The 22031-nt window shown below is 43.3% G+C and overlaps 7 protein-coding genes across 7 annotated transcripts; 3 read left to right on the forward strand and 4 right to left on the reverse strand.

Moving 5' to 3' along the window:
* Nucleotides 1-291: 291 nt before the first annotated feature.
* STT4 (LALA0S08e06700g1_1) lies at nt 292-6013 on the reverse strand (the record flags this gene model as incomplete). The annotated part of the gene is made up of 2 exons (XM_022771228.1): nt 292-5938; nt 6000-6013. 2 exons carry the CDS (start codon nt 6011-6013, stop codon nt 292-294), a joined length of 5661 nt encoding a protein of 1886 aa, XP_022629829.1.
* Nucleotides 6014-6387: 374 nt separating this feature from the next.
* On the reverse strand, nt 6388-7341 carry NTR2 (LALA0S08e06722g1_1; the record flags this gene model as incomplete). The annotated part of the gene is made up of 1 exon (XM_022771229.1): nt 6388-7341. The coding sequence occupies one exon, from the start codon at nt 7339-7341 to the stop codon at nt 6388-6390; it is 954 nt and encodes a 317-aa protein (XP_022629830.1).
* Nucleotides 7342-7560: 219 nt separating this feature from the next.
* SIP4 (LALA0S08e06744g1_1) lies at nt 7561-10152 on the reverse strand (the record flags this gene model as incomplete). The annotated part of the gene is made up of 1 exon (XM_022771230.1): nt 7561-10152. One exon carries the CDS (start codon nt 10150-10152, stop codon nt 7561-7563), a length of 2592 nt encoding a protein of 863 aa, XP_022629831.1.
* Nucleotides 10153-11727: 1575 nt separating this feature from the next.
* DPB11 (LALA0S08e06766g1_1) lies at nt 11728-13902 on the forward strand (the record flags this gene model as incomplete). Its single annotated transcript, XM_022771231.1, has 1 exon — nt 11728-13902. The coding sequence occupies one exon, from the start codon at nt 11728-11730 to the stop codon at nt 13900-13902; it is 2175 nt and encodes a 724-aa protein (XP_022629832.1).
* A 216-nt stretch (nt 13903-14118) lies between these two features.
* GWT1 (LALA0S08e06788g1_1) lies at nt 14119-15591 on the forward strand (the record flags this gene model as incomplete). Its single annotated transcript, XM_022771233.1, has 1 exon — nt 14119-15591. One exon carries the CDS (start codon nt 14119-14121, stop codon nt 15589-15591), a length of 1473 nt encoding a protein of 490 aa, XP_022629833.1.
* A 34-nt stretch (nt 15592-15625) lies between these two features.
* On the reverse strand, nt 15626-18877 carry SRS2 (LALA0S08e06810g1_1; the record flags this gene model as incomplete). The annotated part of the gene is made up of 1 exon (XM_022771234.1): nt 15626-18877. The coding sequence occupies one exon, from the start codon at nt 18875-18877 to the stop codon at nt 15626-15628; it is 3252 nt and encodes a 1083-aa protein (XP_022629834.1).
* A 1329-nt stretch (nt 18878-20206) lies between these two features.
* TOK1 (LALA0S08e06832g1_1) lies at nt 20207-21985 on the forward strand (the record flags this gene model as incomplete). The annotated part of the gene is made up of 1 exon (XM_022771235.1): nt 20207-21985. The coding sequence occupies one exon, from the start codon at nt 20207-20209 to the stop codon at nt 21983-21985; it is 1779 nt and encodes a 592-aa protein (XP_022629835.1).
* Nucleotides 21986-22031: the final 46 nt, after the last annotated feature.

Here is a 22031-nt window from a genome sequence, read left to right on the forward strand (position 1 = left end):
TCCGTGTGGTGTGACTTTTGGACGGAAAGAACGGAGCCGACATCGGCATACGTCACGCGAGAATCAGGTGATGTTAAAATCGGAGCCGAGATCGCAATTGATCACTGACTACACGTGACCAAAGTGCTTACATAATAATTTGTTTTGTTCTTCTGTATAGTATAGTATAGTATAGTATAGTACAGTATAGTACAGTATAGTACAGTATAGATGGATGGATACCTCCAGTTTCGTTTATACAAGCCTTTGCACTTTCACAGTCGTCATGGTGTATGATCCTTCTCTTGTCTTTCAGTAAGGAATGCCGTTCGTTAAACGCTGGAACTCATCGTAGCCTCGAGTAAAAATGCTCTCGTAAGACTTCTTAATCAGACCCAGCATAAACTCAGCTGCCTCTTGTTCAGTCCTATGGGGCGAAAAGCGCGCCTCCAGGTTCCGCATGGTCTTCTCACCCTTAAAACACGGCAGTCCGCTGCTCAACATTGGCCGAACGCATTCCAGAATCATGTTCATGTGCGGGCGTGCCGCCAAATATGCCTTTATGCACAGTTCTTCAAATTCCCGATACGCTTGGGTATCGGGGGAGCCTCCCATGACTTTCACCATTTCCTTGGTGAGCTTGAAAGGCACAGCCTCGAATTTGACACCGCCAGGAACAATGTCAAAGATAAAGCCAAAATCGATATGCAAACAGTGTCCTTGGTCATCGTACATGATATTACCGTTGTGTCGGTCCTTGAATTGCAGCAAGTACGATATCACCGAGTATCCAGCAAGCGATTTCACAAAATTATGTCTGGCACGCTGGAACTCTGCTGTGTTTTCATGTCCGAATTTGGTGATGAAATACTCGTACAACCCGTTAACGGCCTCTCTCCCCAACATATCTCTGGAGATGGAGTTTGGTAGCACATCAATGACACCACATCCTGGCGCTGTGGCGGTCACACGGTTGGGATACACATAAACGTCTAGTCCAATGCATGACCAAATTGTTCGGAAAACAGAAACTAACTGTAACGCCAAAACGTCTTGCCGACAATCATCGCCGACTTTGAAAATGGCCGCTTGCCATTTTTCCACCTTATGGCGTTCCTTTGTTTCGGGATCATGTTCCATCCGTTCTATTTTAAAAGTGGCCATGAAAGGCGCCTTCGCATGACTTTGCAACGGCTTGCCACTCAACCGATCGATGTCTATCACGACGCCATCTGGGTTTGAAGGCAGATACACACCATCGCGGACAACAATCTTGGCCATTTCTTCGTCTATCTTATGTTTTTTCTCGGCTTTTGTTTTTTTAATGTATGGTCTCAGTTTACCCGAAATGCTAGTTACTTCGTTAAAGAAGTCAAACTCGCGTTCGTAAAAATCTCTTTGCTTAGCGCTGAGCGCTTTGGTCATTTTATCCTGAATTTTGTCTAGACAGGGTTTCAAGTCGTCCGGTATTTGGCCTTCATCGTCCTTATAACTATTGGCCAACATGTTCCATATGATTTGGTGCGAGAACAAGACACTTATCTTTGCGGTGTCAATGATCAAGCGCTCAACGTACCCTAAGGGGTCACATCTCAAGCATTGCACAATCTGGGGCACATAAAAGAAAGTAAGATTCACGTCATGAGATTCGAGCGCTCTTACATTGTACTGCACGACATAGGTATTCTTAGCCCATTGTGGTAAAAACAGATTGATGGACTGCAAGGGATTCGTTGATGCCCAGTACAGGGCATAGTGGAAACTTTTTGTGCCTGTCAAAAATGATTCCAGTGTCCTTGAAGTGTGCACGCAAAGAAGAGGGTTTTCCACGATCAATCGCTCCAGCGATTCTGATGCCTTTTTTGAGGGATAACGTTCAACCAAATTAATGGCTAAAGAAGGGCTTTTTTTGAATGCAAACGAAACTAAATCCACTGGCAGCTTTAAGTCATCTAAAGGCTTTGCCAATGGACGCAGCCAGCTTTCGACTGTGTGTATTTCACTTAGCAGGAAATATTGTAAAAGCGAAAGTTCTCGTCCGCGGTAACCATTTAGCGCCTGTTCATTGTCCTTGAACTTTTTGTATATCTCCACGAGCATGGATAGGTCGGCCCGTATCTTCAGTTCGTTAGCTCCAAATGGCCACGATTTGGGCTTTTCAAACCAACTCAAAGCACCATCAATGAGTGCTTTGCCTAATTCAGGAACTTGACGCGTATTGTGTTTGACATTGCTGGCAAATACCAAAATACCAAAATTAACAAGCTCGTTTCTAGCCATTCTGGCAAAGGGATGTAAACTTGCCGTTTTCAAAGCTCTTAAACCGTTGAGACAGATTTGAGTGAAAATTTGTAAGAGATGCACGCTATCAAACAGGGTCCCTTCGAAATGAGATGTGAAAAACCTTGTTATGAGCACATGGGGCTGCAATGACTTGCTAGCACTGTGAGCTGCCACATTGATCTCCTTTTTATTGTAAGGAGAGTACTCCATCATGTTGTATTCCTCAGCCTTTAGGTTATGCTCCGTAGAAAATAAGCCTTCGCCATTATCAATCGAATAAGCCCAGCAGTTAGCAATTTCGGCAAGAAGTAAATAAGAAACATCCATTCTCTCCTTCATTACCGCAAGCCAAACATTAGTAGCAATTTTAACTGCATCTGAGGTGAACAGTTGAAAAGGTATATTGACAATATCATACACCAAAGTCGCTGTATTGCCCTTTTTCAGAGCCAGAAGTGAAGCCGATAAGTCAAGGAATGAACTGACATCATTGTAATTCAATGTTGTGCCATTAGCCAGGACACACTCAATCTTGCTCTTTAATTCGCCTCTTTCTTGTTCGATGTCGTGATAAGACGACAGAACGCTCTGATCTCTCATGAATCGAGATCTCCACGCGTGCTGGGAAAGAAACCCAGAAATGCTGTCAGGCCTACGGTAACCGCTTTTGGTGATGCTTGCTAAGTCCCGATCTACCGGTAAAATCTTGGCTGCCATTTCAAGAGCAAAAGATACGCCAAATTCGACTCCATTTAATCTTTGAACAGCGCTCAAATCTGAGATATACGACTGTAACAGTATCTTGACATCTTGATTGGCGGTCTTCAATATGACTGTAACCCAACGTGTTGCGTACTTTTGTACCTGTTCCAATGTCAGCGTTCGCCAATGATAAGAGTCGGGCAATGTAACTCTGCGTTTGGAATGTTTCAAAGTAAAATCAAAAATGACTTCGTGCTTGTTTGCCTCGCAAGCAACAACGCTATCAAAAAGCATTGACAATAAATCAAGTAAAGTGTATAGCGGATCTTGGTGACAAAGACTCGATGGTATTCTTTCAATGAAATTATCGCAACAGGCGAATGCTGCTTCTTGAAGGGCGGTGTCTCTGTGGATTAGGAGAAGAATGAAATTGGTCAGTTGTTTGGCCACCATTTCTGCAGAAAAAATGCGCGTGCTGCCTCTTATGGCAAGCTTTGTGTACTTTTGAACCATTGAAGTTGAGATGGACGCCACAAATTTGTCAAGGTTGCTCTTTGTAATCGACCGATCAGAACAGTACAGCAAAGCCTTCGAACAGTCGCCCGCTTCACACCTCAAATTCTCGACCAGTAAAGTAGCAGCCAAAAACATGATTTTTGAAGTAGAGAGCGTTCTTGCTTGCACAGAATTGATGGGTAAATACTCAGACAACATATTCTTTTGCTGCTTCACGTTATGGTTCGAGGAACCACGACGTAAAATGGTATTCATTTCGAATGATGTTTCTCGATTCACCGCCGGGAAGTCGGAAGCAAGTGGTGGTGAATTATAGGCAATCGTTAGAAGCTCTTCATAAAACTCCTTTGTCAAAGAAGCTTCCCCATAAAATCCGTGTACTGTAGCGTTAAACCAGACATTTCTGAAAGTGTTAGTTAAGGTCTCATCTTGGTCAAGATTTATTGGACCACGGCCAGGTTTAGGGAGTAGTGCAGCCAGAGGCTTGAGATAAATCGCAATTTGATCGGCCACCTCTGATATTTCAGTATGGGATCTGTGGTGCTCTGAGCGATCAACATCCCCGCGTGCAACAATCGCATCTAGAAGGTAGCCTAGATAAATCTTGTAAAGCGGACCTTGAGGCTTTTCTGCAAGAAGTTGCCGAGAGAGAAGTGTTTGAGCTGCGATAATACTTTTCATAACTCTGGCATCCTTTTTTTCCAGAGCATGATTTGTAGCAGAATGGAAAAACTTCATTAGAAAATTGAACTCTGACTTATTCACTCTCAATGCCAAGTGCGCCAAGCCCGCCAATATTTTTGTATCCAATGCTGGTGACACAGCACCGTATTTTTGTGTTAGAATTGTGATCGTCAGCGCTGTAATGGATTGGTCATTGTAAATCGCTGCAATGGTGGTCGTTGCGGTGATTACGTTTTGGAATAGCTCATCATGCATATCAATGACGTGAGTTCCATTTCCATTTGAAGAAAGATCAGTCTCCTGATTAGTGGTGTGGCGCGCTGTTGGTTTTGTGACTGAGATTTTCAGCTTTTGGAGTGATTGATAGGTTCCCACAGTGCTAGATCTGGTAGGCCTGGAAGATATCAAACGATCAAAATTGTTCTCACTGCCCAAAGCTGTAGTTAAACGCCGCCCTTTCATAGTAGTTCCAGGAAGTCCGTCCTGAGCCAATGCTAGTAAATTGTTAATTGTGTATATTGTTCCAACAATGGCATCCTCGGTAAGGGGTACCAATCCCTTTGCATAGCTTGTTGAGAGGGCAGAAATTTTTTGGTTTGGTAGGGACTTAGTAGAGACCAGCAATGGAAAAATGCGCAGCAAATCTGGAGAAACTGCCTCTGTGTAGTAATTGAGCAGAGAAGCAACGTTGATGATTGTTGCACATAATTTCGAGTTCACAGCATGTGCGTTTGTTGGTAAGTCAACCAGAGAGTCTCTGACAAGTTCAGTAAACTCATCCACTTCATAGTCTACCAAAATGCCAACAGCTAGAATTTGAAGCAGATACGCTTTTGACGCAAAAGCATATTCCAGCCTTCCCTGACTGGACAAGTCGATATATTTTGCGCCTTGTTCAAGCTGATTTACTTGTTTGAATGAGAAGGCACACATTTCCAGGAATTCGTCCTCATGCTCGTGAATTTTGGCCTCAAATTCGTCGATTCGCACATCTCTTGTTCTTCCTACTTTAACACGTTGAATTTCAAGCAGATATTCGTCCAAACCAGTGCCCACAGGAACTCCCAAATACCGACATGCGTGTGTCACCTGTAGTCTTTCAATTAACTCGCAAAATAGTAGCGAGGAAACTTCCCGATTGCGATCAAGGTAGTAAATCAGAATGTCCTTATTCACAGATGATCGAATGGCCACTTCAACGTGGTAAAAGAAATCTTCGGTCATTAGATTCCTCAATTTGGCTAACAAAGTCGAAGAAAGTACGTTACCGTTTTCAAATACTAAAGCTTCCAAAAAACCAGCAAACGAGAGCAGGCCGCCAAGGGAGAGATTTTCTGAAATCTCATTTAAGTATTTGTCACAGGCTGTGCGGATTTCCGGTTGAATCTGTGGAAACATTCTGGCTGATCTCATGATAAATCTTGCCAATTCGAAGCATAAAACCTCAGATGGATGCTTGAGATTACGCTGTTTGTACTTACTAATCACGTAGTCTGTGAACTTCTGTTTAGGACACGCAAGAAAATAAGGGAAAATGCATTTTTCCAGGATAGAACGAGCCCGCAGTTCTTCATACGGTACTGAGCTGCAGATTGCCAGCAAAACCTCCAATTCATCCAGAGTTAAAGGAATCGAATTTAAATTTGCTGCTGACGAAGAATAAGAGACTGGCAGCGAGGCTAGTAGTTTTTCTATCGAATCTGCCGTCCCAGAACCTTTGGAATTACGCGATAATCTAGCGAGCGCTAGTCCTCTCAACGAGCCATTGCTTTCTCTAAACCCGCGTTTTGGTTAGTGATTTGTTTAATGAAAAAAGTTTGATTCTTCCTACATACCTGAAGTAGCTCATGGCGGTTGATAAGTTTTGTTTTACAGTCGACCGATGTAATGTGTATTATGGTCTACCATAGGTTTCTATTAGTTCACCCATATTATTAGCTTATTTCACCATTGCGTAGATAACGATCAGAATTCGACTAGTTTTAAGCTTGACCGGGACATCAACAATCGATCGACGTTCTCAGACAGATACGCCCAGATATTGTAGCATTCGTTTAGTATTGTATTGCCGCTTTGAATTCAAAGAAGCCCGATCGCATATTTGTTCTTGTTCTTGCATGCTTTGCATTGCGCATTTTAGTCAATAAGCTGTGTAGCATGCCGTCATCGAGCTGTGCAGATTGCTGTCATCGACCTCAGACCTCTGAATTCAGGGTTCCTGGGCTAAATAACGGAGAGATTTTGTAGTTGAATGACCATTTCGTCCTTTTCTCGAAGAAACTCATTTTTTTGAGTTTCCAAAGAAACTTTTCGGGCTACCAGAATCTTCTTCTTAGCTTGGACTTTGAGGGTATGGTCCTGTAGAGCAGAAACAACTGATTCGAGATCAATCTTACCTTGGTACGGAATCGGCAGCGCTACAGCTACAGAATTGTTATCGGTCTTGCCAATCTGCTGCGTTTCCCATTCGTCCTCAACGTGAGCATCGTTGATGGCGCTGAGTATTGCTCTTCTCCGATCCATCTCATCCTTCTGGAGCTCTCCCTCACTGAGAGCTAATCTGCTATCTTCGAATCCGCTCGGTAAAGTATCAACTGGCATGGTGGTCGAATCTTCCTGATCCACTTTTCGGCCATCACCTATGACATCTAGCAAGTCCTGTTTGTCGTCACGGCTCAGCAATTTGACGTAGCTGCGTTCGTTTTCTTTCGACGTCATTTTCCCTTTAGAAGCGTAGAAACCGGTACCGCTATAATCACTCTGCTGTTCCTGCAAGATCGCCCTTCTCTTCCTGATAGTTTCAATTTCAGACTCAGAGGGTACCGTTTTCCAATCAGAAGCACTCGTGTCGAAATCTTCATCATTCTGCTCTTCCTCACTCATATTCTCCAGGTTCAATATCTGGGGCCTTGCTGGAGCCGAATAGGGAATCTCATACTGGGTATCCACCTCAGCGGCACTAGACGGTATATCATTTGAGCTAATCTTCTTGAATGCTCTTTTAAGACCTTCCTGTGGCTTTGAATTCAGATTGTGTTCAAATTCTTCATCATCTTCGTAATTATCAATGAGACTAGGTTTCTTCCTTCGTTGACTTTTCACACCGCCACCAGGACCGGTGCCTTTTGTCAGCTCATTTGCATTTCCAGACTTTAGCTTTAACCTCTTGCGAAACATGGCAAGATCAAGGCATTGGGCGTTTTCACTTGTCTCAGTTTGAAGAACGGTGAGCTAGGCGGAATAGTTGTTTGCAATGATAATCATAGATAATCATAGATTTATTTGATTGAATATAAAGTGATGATGGGAGGTAAAATCGAAAGTGTCAACAGGAAGTGACCGTCAAGCCTCCTGTTTTTGATGACGATTGCTGTTCGGGGTTGAGAGCGCAACTGTTCAGTTTATTGGAACCTGAGAGCTTTTATTGGCCTGTGCTGGTATTACAACTTCAGTGCTTGGACAAAGTAAATCAGCCAAAGATCGAGGTGTTCCTACTGCCGGGGACGGTTTTTGTAACTCCTGCACGAGTAAGTAATGCTCAGAAGGCCACTTGTCACCAAGACCCATTCGACTTTTTAGGGAATCATCCTTTTTGCGTAAGACGTTGACATCTGTCTGTTGGCCGTTTCCATCAATGGAAAATCTCTTAGATATTGGTGCAGACTGACGATTATCGAACAGGGAACTGGAACGGGAATGCTCAAATTCTGGATTGGGAACTGTATCGTGCTTTAAGTAAGGCTGCCTTCTCTTGCTTATGGGAATTTCCAAAAACGGTTCATCGTCTTCGTCATCATCTTCGGCATAGCCTTCGTCTTCCTCCTGCATCGCAATTGGATTGAAAAGAGCGCTGATGGTCTCTGAAGTGGGTACTTGCATTGTAATACCGTCCATACCGTAAAGGCTGTTGAATGGGTCCTCTAATTGAGTTTTAGAAGCGGTGTCACTAAACTGGTTTTGCTTCAGTATCCGCCTATTTTGCAACTTCACCGAGTGCAAGTACAGTAGCTTGTCGAAACGCTGATTCTTCTTCTGTAAAGGCGTCTGGAGATTGAATTGGAATATTTTTTGCAAACGTGTGAGCAGCTCGTCTCCCGGTTCATCAAGATACCAGATGCTACACCAGGCGTCAACAGTTCGCTGGCATCTCTGGAAAATTGTATCATAATCAGGACTGCCCTTTGCCAACTTTGAAGAAGCCCATGCTGCCAAAGTCTGTAGGCATAATTTTATTACGCCGAGATTATCGCACGGTAGAAAATGCAGAGGTTTCAATTGTGACGGCGCCACGGGTTTGCTGTCACTAGAGTCGACCATAACGAAATAGTACAATGTCAAAATCTCGTATGCGTTTTCTCTTTGAGTGGCAAGAATCCTGAAAGATCTTTCGCGACAGTCTGAGTTGTTCACTGGGACGCTTGGCTCCATGTTATCTTGCTGAGGTTGGAAAGTAACTTTCTTGGCTAGCGCCGCATCAAAAGACTGGATATGCGCTAGTAGGGAGACGACTAGATAAAATAATGTGAGTTGTATTTCAGTAGCCAAAGGTTGGTCTAGTTTTGTCACCGAGTCAAACAAATTTGGAAGATCGTCTTCATTCAAGTCGTGGTAAAGATTGAAATGCACCATTCGCTTGCGAAATGTTTCCAATAAATATACCATATGGGAGCTTCCCCCGCGAGATATAGCCTTCAAAAGGTTACAACCGTCGAGGCAACCGAATATAAAGTCCAATAATAGCTCGAACGGCTTAAGCTTCGGATTGTTCAATGCTGAAAGTTTAGGTGGTGAAAATTCGTCACTTGTGAAGTTGGTCTTTGGAACGCCTTGTATTAACGTCCACCACGAATCCAGAAACTGGAAACACCAAAAAGTAGTCAATCTTTCGGTGTGATTGAGATTGGCACTCGAGTGAACAGGGTTTAGCCGATGGCTGTTAACATAGAGACCCATATTTGTCATCTCACCGTATGCTAGTTTCAGCAGCTGAGATGCGAAAGGCGCAGTTGAGGTTTTTGTTAGCAGTGCTGCGCTGGGAGTACCCATGAAATAGAACGCCGCCAAAAGTAGACACTGTAACCGGTGAAGAGGTTGAGAAGAGTTCAAACAAACGATTTTCGAAGCGGTGAAAAGAGCGTCATCGCTGAAACACGACCATTTCCATTGGCATATCAATATATTCGCGAGAAGAACAGTGGGATGCACAGATTTAGAATGTGGAACTCTGGCAAGCTCATTGGCCCACGAACTAGAGTTCAAGACGGGTACCAGTGCCATCGAAGTTTCGAGGAAATGAGCTGTGCATCTTCGGATTTGCTTTCCGCACAGGATTGCGTCATTGTGGTACTTAGACAGCAGCACCGTGGGGATTAGATCGTGCGAAAGCTGGAACTGCTGGATCAAATACCGAGATAACCAATCGTCCTCATCGGGCAAGACGTCTATTGACAAATCTGACGTTGAATTAGCTAAAACGTCCCATGTTGCGTGTCCCATGAATTGGCCATCGCCCATGATACGATTTTCGTATTGGTGAAAAGTATCATTGATGAATGGAAGTTCCAAAAACGCATTGGGTCTTGAATCTTTGATTGGAGGTGATTTGGGGGAGCACCGAGTGGGCTCTTCATTGATTATTTTCAAAGTGGGTTTGGTTTTCGTTTCTGCAACCAGCTGTTGCAAACGTACCACTTCCTTTTCCAGTGCCTCAGTGTAATTTTTCGGGGTTCCTCTTCTGGAAAGCGTATCACTATGACGGCACTGAAAACCAACTTTGGTGCAAGCTGCACAAGATGGCGTGGCGCCGTCGCATTTGATTTTTTTCATCCTGCATCGATCGCACGCCTGTGACAAACGCGAATTTTTGGAAAGTAGCAATTGCGTGTCTTTACGAATTGCTGGGCTGCCGTACTTCCGTTTGGATGCTGTTTGGGTGGCAGTACCAACAGGACCGTAAACTGCACCACTTTCGGATGACATTTCTTGCATAGCGGAATTATCCAAAGAGTAAAAACAATAAATTTTGCAAGAGACTCACCAATTTCTTCAACTGGAAGTGTTCAAAGTAATTCGGATACCGATCATTCGTTGCTAAAAAGCTTGTTCTACCGGCCGTACTATTTGTTTCAGCGCCACGCCAGGTGTAGCTACCGGAAACAAGTTTTTGTAGAGCGATATGAATTCCCGCTCTTGAGTAAAACGTGGCAGTATCTTGATGGGCCTCGTTGTTACTTGAACTATAGATATTATCTATTGTTACTACTTAAAAGGTGCGCAAATATTTCAAAAGACAGTTGTTTGAAAGGTCGGATTCTGCTTTCACCAACAATGCTGTAGACCGGTTGGTGAACAGTCTGCTGTAGAATAGTTTGAGGTTTAAGACAGTATAAACGTTCCATTGATCGAAGTTGATTCGGACCGGGCCGCTATATATAAGAGCCGTAGTGCTACCCGGCCATTCCTTGATTTAAGCTTGTCCAGGTCACCGTTCCATTAGTGTGGGGTCGACGAAAAAAACAAGGGTTTTTCGTATCGAGCGAGATGCCAAGAGGAATTAAAAAGGGTATACTAAAGTCCGAGGATATAATCGTGTGTACAATTGTCGCGGATATAAAGGGGGAGAACAACGAAGCGGTTTTTAGTGGAATAGTATAGAGGCGAGAGTGTGTTAGTTATAGTCACTTGTGTTGAGTGTATGTATGGTTTAATACGCTAGTCAATTGTGTTGTTGTTCTTGCTTTCGAACCGTTGATTTCTCTTTTCAACTTGTCTTTCCGGGGTTTCGGGGAAAAAAAAAAAAGGGGACGAAACCTCCGTTGGACCGACCGTATAAAACGATAGAGGAATCTGTAATTAATTAGATTTGTGCATGTACTCATGTAAGGGTCCTGCATTGAAGAATGACATAATCTTGCATAAGCCATTGTTCTTGAGATGGAAAGAAACAATGCACTGTCTTGTCTCTCTTCGTCAAATTTCGAGGACTATTCGTGTTGTTCGGATGAAGCTATTCGTGTTTGGACTCATGTTGCAAAGGGAAAGGTGGGAGTTTGCAAAAAATGTAAAGCTGGTACTCCATTAGAGTTCAAAAAAACTTTACTAACTTCCGCCCTTCCAGTGAACAAAAGACTAATTTATCGTTAGCTTCATGTAGCCGGTGGTTAGTGGGCCAAGGACATCAAATACTTGTTACTGAGCCGTTAATCTGACACGGTTAACTTGACGGGATCTCATTCTTCCAGATCACGTGTTTCTCTCCTCGCCCGAACGAAACCCAAAACAGAACCTAAAACTCTCAAAATAATCTCGAAATACCATCCCCAATACTGTAAGCTACTCCGATGTCCTCTTTCAATACAGCCCGGGCCAAACTTTAACCTTTTAGATATTCACCGTGTAATATCGTCAGCTACGTCTCAACTCAACCATATATTATAACTACATTAAGCATGAAAACTTACCGGATTTCTCGCAAGAAAACTCTGAAGTATTGTCAAAGCCGTCTCACAAGCAGGCTCTCTAGCTTAATACAAGATCCCTTAGTGCTCCCTGTTTCCTTCTGGCATGAAAAAACCCTTCAAAGGTCTTACGTTTTGTCCCACCGCCTTGCCAGAAGAAACATCGCGTAATGTCTCGCGTAAAATCACGAAACTGGGCGGTGGATATTCCCGGGATTTGACCAAAACTGTTAACGTATTGATCGTTGGGAGCATTGCAACCAACAAATATCGGTTTGCCGTACAACACCGTGCAGATATGGCGTTTGTCGATGCAGGAGCTATAGACACGATCTACGATTTATGGCTTACAGGTGAGGATATTAGTATGGAATCACATTCGAATTACTCTCATTTTGATAACACCAAAGACCGCATGCTCCAAGTGTTGTTTTCGAGATACCAGTTAGGTCCACTCAAAGATTTCGTGGTGTTTATAGGCCGAATCAACAACACTCGTGATGAACAACTTGGTCTCGACAAACTAGACACTTTATGCATACAGCAGGGAGTTCATTCCTGTAATACACGTCATTTTGTCAAGGAAAGTCACTGGGCACGCCCCACAGTATTCATAACAGATCATTCTCAAGGAGCTCGTGTAGATGCAGCCCGTTTACAAGGTTTACCCATAGTTCATCCAAAATGGATTGTCGATTGTCACAGGAGAGGTGCATTGCTGGATTTTGCATTCTACCTGCTGGAAAAAACTGTCACGGCCGCTTACGATGCTATTGGAGAAGGTGCATGTTCATGTTGGGACGAAGTGCTGCTCCGTCAAAACTCGAGCAGTGATCCACCTTCACACGAAGAAGTGGACCAAAGTTTGAATCAACGTAACGTTCTGGATAAATTCTCTTCTCAAGGGAATCGTCTCTGGAACAGCGTCATGCATAAAGCCAGCAATCCTGGTGCAGTTCACAACGAAGTTCAAATCACAACTAAGACCATATCGAAGGCGAAAGTACCGAGACTTTTGGAACATCAGATTTTTTATATAGTACAATTTTCACCGAGGCAAAAGGCTATAGTGGAATCCATTGTCACTCAAAATGGTGGGAAATGTTACGAATACCTCCCTGAAATGAATATTCCAGAAAGGTCATCTTTGGTGGTACCCAGCAATCTATCCATACCAAATCTGGATATTTTGGGGAACACTTTCCAGAACATTGTAACGGAGTTCTTTTTTGAGAGGTGTTTACATTACAAGAAATCACTACTTCCCGACGCATGGTGCGCCCCCTTTTGTTCGGAATTCAAAATAAATGCGTCACAAGGTCTGCACTCTCAGACTCACAAGTCAAGCACGGTAAATGTGGCAATAACAGGTTTTCAAGGTGTTGAGCTACTGCATATTACGAAAATGCTGGAATCTTTGAATTCAGCAGGGCTGCGACTCAACGAAACCTTAAGCAAAGAAACGGATTTTTTGATCATAAATTTGGGTGCTTTGACGAGCATTCACGAAACGCATCCGTTGTGGAAAAACCAGTATGCTTCAATGTTTGTACAAAGCCGCACCGTTCAGCCAAATCAGGTCCACCGTAATTCCATGAAGCGTAAAATCGAATTCGTCAAACAGAGACACGCTATTCCTGTTGTTACAGCTGCATTTGTTGTGGAAATATTCAAACGTGCGTCTAAACTGCACTTACTGAAAAAGGATTCCGCTAAAATTCATCTAAATGATGTCAACTGGTGCATATCGTGCCCAAAAGGCGACAGAGACCAGCTATATCTTGAGATTTGCAGTATACAACCAAACTCGTCGTCTCCAGTTGCTTCAATATCGACTCGAAATGAGGTTCTCAAAAAGCTCAAACCAGCTGGTCATTCACCATCGAGACAAAGCAGAAGCGAGATAATTGCTCGTTTGAATAACGTCTCTCCTGATCCCCACACACCGAAAAGCATTCCCAAACGCTCGCATTCGCATCTAGATCCCTTGCCAAGCGCTTCAGACAAAAATTCTGTACCCAAAATACCCAAACTAAAACCAACAGAGTCGCTTCAGCCGATTCAAAGGTCTTCTAGCTGGGGCCGAATGCTTTCAGACCAGGCACGCAAAGTGAATCCCAACCACGAAGCATACTCTTCCGACTCGGCCACTGAAGAAGAAGAAAAGGAAGAGGCGACTTCCCACACTCAAGTGACATATGGATCGCCCCAGCACAAGACTACATCCCATGTACCTGCTAAAAGGCTTACTCGTCAAAACATGCGCGAGATCGGTACTTGAAAACTACATTTCCAGTCTATATAGATAACTGTGCTACAGAATACCAAGTTTAGCTTATCGAACCAGCTTTCTTATAGTTCTGCAGTTAAGATTGTCGTTATTTCAGCCTTAAGTACTGTAATTGATAGAAGTTGACAACTCATCTCAAAGTTACTGAAGTCACCACACATCTTTCGACCAAAAGACAAAGACCAAGGAGGTCTTAGAAGCTCAAGAATGCCTGAATTGAAGCAGAGGAAGGAGGACTTTGTCACAGGCTTAAGCGGTGGCTCAATTGAAGAAATTAACTGGGTTACATCTACTGCTGTGTGTGCTTATTTCTGCTGGAACCTGACAAGCTCGACAAAGGACTCATTCCAGGTGGGTTACGTGATTGACTTTTTACTGAACTGGGGAGGACTTCTGCTTGCTATTACAATTTACTCTGACAATCCTTTGGGCTTGAACATTCTTATTTTGGTACCGTCTGTGATCTATTGGTTGGGTAGTAGACTATCTAAACCAAGAGCGAAGAAAGACAATGCCAAAAGCCATAAACGTAGCGAATCGAAGGATTCTGAGTCTTCAGAGGTGCAGCTCGTTAAACGGCCATTCATTACAGCTTATCGAGGTGGAATGATGGTAATCACTGTTTTGGCCATACTGGCTGTAGACTTCCAGATATTTCCACGTCGATTTGCAAAAGTGGAGACCTGGGGAACCTCTCTTATGGATCTAGGAGTTGGATCTTTCGTCTTTAGTAACGGTGTTGTTTCATCGAGAACACTCCTAAAAGCTAAGATCACCGGAAGGAAGGTCAGCCTCCTTCAAAAAATTACCAACGCCCTCAAGTCCAGTGCAAGTATTCTGGTACTCGGCTTGCTACGACTTTATTTTGTCAAGAATCTGGAGTACCAGGAGCATGTCACCGAATATGGTGTTCACTGGAATTTTTTTATTACACTTGCGCTGCTTCCTCTGGCGATGATTCCAATCGACGTGGTCACCGCATATGTTCCTCGGATTGTGGTTGCAGTAGCTATGTCCTTCGCTTGCGATTTGCTGATCGTTCGTAAGGAAGGCTTCTTGGGTTTTTTGATCAACTCACCCAGACGCACTTTAGTGGAGGCCAACAGAGAAGGACTAGTCTCGTTTGTGGGTTACTGCTCAATTTTTCTATGGGGTCAGACAACTGGTTTCTACACACTGGTCAGTAAGGTTACAAAGAATAACATGTACAATCCATCCAATATGTTTGTCGGTAACGCCAAAAATCTTAGCGGGTGGGACAAGCTGACGTCCAAAAGACCACTAAGCGGCTTACTTCTTTGGTCATTCATTTCGATTGCTTTTGCGCAAGCGGTATATGCGTGGCATCCTTTCAACATTTCAAGACGTTTTGCCAATCTTCCATATGTTGTATGGGTGGCATCTTACAATATTGCTGCATTGACTCTCTATTGTGTTGTGGACACATTGTTTGGTAACGGACCTTCAAACTACAGAATTCCAACTTCTTTAGACGCCATTAACTCGAACGGTCTTTTCCTGTTTCTTTTGGCCAACGTAAGCACTGGTCTGATAAACATGTCCGTCCCGACTATTGATGTATCACCTGTGACAGCGTTCCTCATTTTGATCGCCTATGCTTCGTTTTTAGCATTCACGGCAGCTATACTGTTAAAGAAAGGCATTTCTATAAAGCTCTAGTCTTTTATGCATATACAGTTTTTCCGAAAGATACTCAGTCAATGATGATAACGGTGTCCTTCGGCTCAAGTGACCTATTCTTCGCCTTGGTAAGCCTTGACATAATGTCAGGTCCATTGTTGAGAGGTTCTAGCTTGACCTTCTTTTGAGAACTCTTCTCGGGGCTTTTGAGTCGTTTACTACCTGTGGTTGGAATTGCACCACTTAGTTTCGCGCCGGTCCCGCCAGCAACATCGACTCCCTCTTCAGCTTTGAAAGGAGTTTTCGATTTGTGTAATGAGCCCCTATCAGTAGCGTGTTTACTGTTCTCTGTAGTTTTGTTGAGCGTCTCTCTAGGTGTGAATGGTTCATCGGTACCGCAAGGAGCATCTCCCAAGTCAATAGAATCTGCAACTATCTTTCTCCTATATTTGCGACCAGCTCGCTTGATAACGGTGGGAAGACCTTGAGTTTCGCGGTGTGACCCATTTTTTCTTACATCCACCGAAATCTTATTCGATGGAATTGATGTAGTTGGACTTGTAGAGATGACCTCAGGCCTAGGAGCAAATGAATGTGATTGTTGGCTTTTGTTAACCTTAGACGGTGAGTTCTTGGGTGCATATGACTTAGCAGGCGCCGAATCATTCGAAAAACTTCTAGAAAGTGAATGCGACGGCGCAAGTCGCTGACCCGAGAAGGCGCTAAGATCTGATGTAGTTCTAGTCGTTGCCTGGTTTCTGGGCGTTAAGGAATGATAGGGCGCTTTGTTTGAGCCGGAATATGCTGATGATGACGTCTTCAAATACGTCGCAGCTGTGATTATGCCATGTGAGGTAGGGGCTTGATTCGTGTTCTCGTCTAGCTTAAGCCTTGCAGTATCGATCACAGTACTACCTCTCCACATCATTCGTTCCCGTCGAAAATTAATGAAGCTGGCATAATCCTTGATCAATGAATTTATGGAGAATGAAGAAGTCTCTGACGGCAATAATCTACCAACTGCAGAGTACAATTTTTCAATAGAATCCATCGTCTCGAACATTTTTTGCTCCTGACACATGGTGCTAATCAGATCAGTGGTAAGAAACCTACTTGGTTTAGAGGATTCATATTTTGATTCTGAGTCGTTGCTGGAAGTCGCTGTAAGATAAAGCAGAAATTTGGCTCTGGTCTGCGCAACAAAAAACATCCGTCTTTCTTCATCCAGAGATCCTTCGTTGGTTTTTGGCCTCTTTTTTCTCGGACTGTTGGAAGTCGTGCTTGTTTTAGCACCTTCTGATTCAGAGTCGTTTTCACTATCGTCTGTATCGTCTTTATTATTGAAAACGCACGGTATGACACCCTCAATGCATCCAGGTATCATAACTACAGGCCATTCCAGACCTTTAGCACCGTGAATAGTTGAAATGGTCACGAAACCTTCTTCTTCTCGCTTCTTTTTTTCTTGTATCTGCTTTTTTGACATCTGAGACTCATCAACTTCTGTTTCGGTTGAGAAAAGATTGACTGAGTCGATGAATTCCCTAAGCACGTCGTGTATGTTGAGTTCCTTAGTGCCTTTGGGGTTGTCATCTCCGGGTCCATCTCTTTGAGCAAGATCTTCGTTCATTGGCTTAAAGTTGGCGATGTGTTCTCTCAAAAGCTGTATGTTGAGATGCCGCTTGTTTGCAAAATTTGGATCACCTTGTGAATTCACATCAGCCTTCTTCTTACCGTCCACGTACAAATATTCATGCTGCAATCCTGATTTCTCATAAAGCTCATCAAAAATGGTGCTTATTACTTGAAAGTCAGACGCGGAACTGAGAAGCTCTCTGCAGCCAGTGATAAGCGTCAAAAACTCTTGGATGACCGAAACAGCCTTTGTTGGAATTTCGAACTTGCAAGGTCCACTGATTACGGATTTCATTGCAGAAAACGGCGTATCGTATTCACTAACAATTGTTTCTAGCTTTTTGGCGGTTGCAGCGCCTAGTCCTCTGGCAGGGTATTGTAGAGCACGAAGAATTGCATTCTTTTCGAAATCTGAGTAGACGCACTTCAAGAGATCCATCATCCCATTTATTTCCTTCAACTCCCAGAACGCACGTCCATTCACAATCTTGTAGGGAATGCGGTGCTCAATAAGTGCGGTCTCAAGTGGCCTTATTTGTCGACGGTGCCGCACCAGAAGGGCAAAGTCGTTATAGTTCCAAAGGTTTGGCAAGGAGCGGAGGTATAAAATTTCGCGAGCAAGAGCTCTCGATTCCAAGAATTTTGCAGGAAATTCAATGTAGACAGGAGGAAAACTGCTGTCAAACTGAGCTCGCAGCGGAAGTCGGTCTTCACGGCCCGTTAACTGTTGTTTAATTAACATCTCGCTTGTGGTAAGAATTTTTTGGGACGACCTATAGTTTTCCACCAAAACAATACGTGAACAGGGAATTGGACAGTGTGTTATCATATCTTGAAAATTTCCAGCGAGAGCGTTGCGAAATCCATATATGCTTTGATCGGGGTCACCAACGGCAGTAATGCCTTGTGAGCGGGACCCACTGCCCCGGGCAAAAAGGTACATTAAATTCAATTGGATACTGTTTGTGTCTTGAAACTCGTCAACGAGTACATGCTTTATGTTCGATAGACACCTCTGCTTGGCAAGTAATTTAAAAGCATTAAGAAGCAAGTCGTCAAAATCCAATGCATGCTGGGATGTAAGCTCAGCTTGGTACTGGTCATAAAAGTGAAGGAGTGCTGGATCGTGATCATTTCGGGCGCGGTACTCTTCAGCGGTGATGCCTTCAGATTTCAGCCACGAAACCATTTTTTTTACTGCAGCCGGGTGAACCACCCAGTCACGAGAGGAATTGGGTCTTAAAAGATTGATTTTTCTGTCGTATCTGTGGGCGTGGTCTCGTATTTGGTCTGGCATTTTATCAACCAGTTTCGCAAAAACGGGGTCAGTATCACTATCAGAAAACGTCCTCCAATCCTTCGGGAGTCCTATTCTCCATCCGTGTTGTCTTAAAACACGGGCACAGATTGAATGAAAAGTTCCTATCCACAAGCTTTTCGGGTTTATTGAAGTTCCTTCGAGCAGAACCCCAATACGTTCGATCATTTCCATAGTTGCCTTTTTCGTAAATGTTGTGATCACAATGTCACTTGGATTCAATCTTTTCTCTAAAAGCAGGTATGCTACCCTCGTTGTGAGAACTTTAGTCTTACCAGTTCCAGGTCCAGCGACGATTTGCAATGCCTTTCCATGATCGAAGACCACGGATTCAAGTTGTTTTTCGTTCAATGACGACAGAAGTGGGTCCATTGGCAACAAAATATTGAAGCATAAAAGAACAGACGTTTTTCAAGCTTTCGAAAGGGCCACAAATTGCTAAGCTTGCCGTGATTGAAGCCCGATATTGAGACAAACTGAAATGGCTAGAAATGAAAGTTGTTTTACGCAAAAACCACACCGTTTTCGTCGCGATTTTCTTGGCACAGTACGCGTAAGATGGGGCGGTGACGGGCGGTGACCAGTAACCACCGTGAGGGATCTGATGGAGCGACTTTGAGGCGTGGTGCTGTGGACGAAGAAAGATTGAAGTTTGATCCGATGAGGATGTATACATAAACATGAGCCAAATTATCACCAAATAAGTAACTCTGTACGATAGATGATCTGCAGAAATGAAAGTTAACCGTATTTTTCAGTGATAGAGCGACTGAAATAATTTTCTGACAGTCCTCAAGAACGTTTCAGATCTTAAAGTAGCACAATGCTTTAGAACTTCTCAAATCTTGTCACTTTAACATGTTGTTCAGAAAGTAAACCATTTCAAAGAAATGTCACGTGACTAATGTCAGTAAAAGTGAAAAAAGCTCAAATAGGATACTGGTACGCGCCGCGTTCATTAGTGGTTCAGGTTCTCGACCACTGTTATTTCACTCGCAGTCCCATTCAGTCCCATTCCTATCTTTTGTTCTCTCATAGGTAAATTCTACGAGTGTGAGATTTTTACAGTCCTCTAGTTCAGTCGTCGGAGCCGGAGCCGTTATTTAATTTACATTCTTTGAGAACAGTATCTTACGCCTACATTTGAAACTCACCTCACACTCACGGGCTGTAGTACCCTTTTCATTATCGAATAACTTTCTCTCTGAATGTTGTTATCACTTTGTACTATTCTGACGTTTTTTGGATATTTTGATGATTTCGGGAAAGTAAACAACCAGAAAGCGAAGACAGGATGTGGCAGATCTCGCGAAACAAAACACCTTTTACTTCAAAGTTAATGTACAAACTTTAATACTGTCTAAGTTCTAAATATGGTCCACATTTTCGCGAACTGAATGTCCGAGAACTCCGTTTCTTCAAAATCGACGACAGAGAAAGATTGGAAAAAGCACCCCGGCCAAATCCGACAATTAAAATACAATGAGATCAAGCTTTTAGCTCTATGAGAGCCTTCAACAGTAAAAAACACGAAATTTCATAATAAAACTAACTATCAAGCTCATCGCGTATTACGGTTTCGATACCTTATTCTACATATATTATAGCATCCTTGATAGATCTAAACCTATGACGAGTTTTGACAAGATAAACCACTGCGCTGGTACTTGAGCTCGCATCTTATGCCACTTAGTATGTTCGATGGCTGAAGAAACTGACCAACAAAAAGAGGAGGATGAAAACAAAAGAATTCTCCACGATGCGATGGCTATCAGTCGTGAAAAAGTAGTGATCTTAAATGCAGAACCGTCCAGCGGAGCATTTGTGATATGGTTTATGATATCTAGTTATTTTCCAGTGGTCACAGCATGTCTGGGACCCATCGCAAACATGATTGCCGTCGCTGGAATAGTTGACAAATGGCGGATGCATACAGATGGCACCATGGTGGAAGATGCCAAAGGTGTTTATGGTGTTAATGTGGCGTCTTTGGTGCTTGGATGTATTTCGAATTTTGTTTTGCTCCTGCATTTTGCCAAGAAAGTCAGCTACATCACCGCTCAGGTTATCAATATTGTGGGGTGGACAATGGCCGGTCTGATGTTACTGGTTGATATAATAGTCTGTGCAAAAGTCGATTTCGCCCAAGAACTGCACAAGACGATAGGGTTTTGGTATGCCGTACTCTCAATGATTCTCTATATTGGTTGTACATTGCTACTGTTGATACATTATGGGGGTTACAAAAGGGGAAGATATCCAGCAACTTTCAATCTGACCGATAGCGAGCGCAACGTCATGATTTTCACATTCATTCTCTCTATCTGGTTCATCTGGGGAGCTGCCATGTTCTCAAACATCATACCTTTGACATATGGCAATGCTCTTTATTACTGCGTGGTTGTTATCTTGACCATCGGCCTCGGTGACTTGCTACCTGTGACCACCGCTGCCAAAATCATGACCTTGGTTTACGCTCTATCTGGTCTTATAATTTTAGGTGTCATTGTCACACTAACAAGATCTGTTATTCAGAGTTCGTCCGGTCCCATTTTTGTCTTTTACCGGGTAGAAAATGCCCGTAACAAAGTCTACGAAGAGCTTATTGCTAACAGCGGTGATATGGAATCTGAAGAAGCATTTAGCCTTATCAAACACATCCGAAAGGTTTCTAGGTTGAGGCAGCAGCAATCTAGTACGATTGCTACGGTGTTTGTCTTCGTTTTGTTTTGGTTATTAGGAGCGCTTGTGTTCCGTTTCACTGAAAATTGGTCATATTTTAATGCTCTCTACTTTTGCTTCCTGTGCCTAATTACTATAGGTTTTGGGGATTTTGCACCGGTAAGTGGAGCTGGGAGAGCTTTCTTTGTTGTCTGGGCCATTTGTGCCGTACCTCTGATGACCGCCATCATAAGCACACTGGGTGAAACAATATACGCCATGGCAGAGGAACTTGATATTAGCATTGTTCGATTTTTCAATCCTATCGTCAACTGCCCCGCGAAATTTTGGTCAATGTTGCAGCACTATCTATCTCCCATTAAAGGTCAAGGGACGCCATCACAAGAATCAAACCCCATTGGAGAGTTCGTTTCAAATACTACAGAACCTGAAAGTTCCACGAAAAATGAAAGCAATAAACGAATTTCTACTTCTTCGAATTCGGCCTCTTCTGGTGAAGATCTCATTGTTGAGAAACTCAAAGAATACCTAGAAGTTGTACAATGGCTCCGAGAGCTATCACGCAGACAGCCGACGGAGAAAATGACTTTTGACGAGTGGGTACGGATGTACAGTGCTATTAGTGACACTACTGGTAAGTTATTGGATGATCCCAAGTTTTGGCTTTCTGCTGATTCTCCGTTGCGGTTTCCAGTCCATGAACCGCAGTACATCATGCAGACACTGCTCAACAAACTCGAGACTGATCTAGCCCAACTGTTGGAAACACATTCCGAGCAGACAAAGACAAGGACATGATACTTTTGCCTGGCAATGAGAAGTGCTGTAACGTCTATATTATATA

The sequence above is a fragment of the Lachancea lanzarotensis genome, scaffold LALA0S08, assembly GCF_000938715.1.
Source record: "Lachancea lanzarotensis genome assembly LALA0, scaffold LALA0S08, whole genome shotgun sequence".
In the NCBI taxonomy this organism is placed as follows: Eukaryota; Fungi; Ascomycota; class Saccharomycetes; order Saccharomycetales; family Saccharomycetaceae; genus Lachancea; species Lachancea lanzarotensis.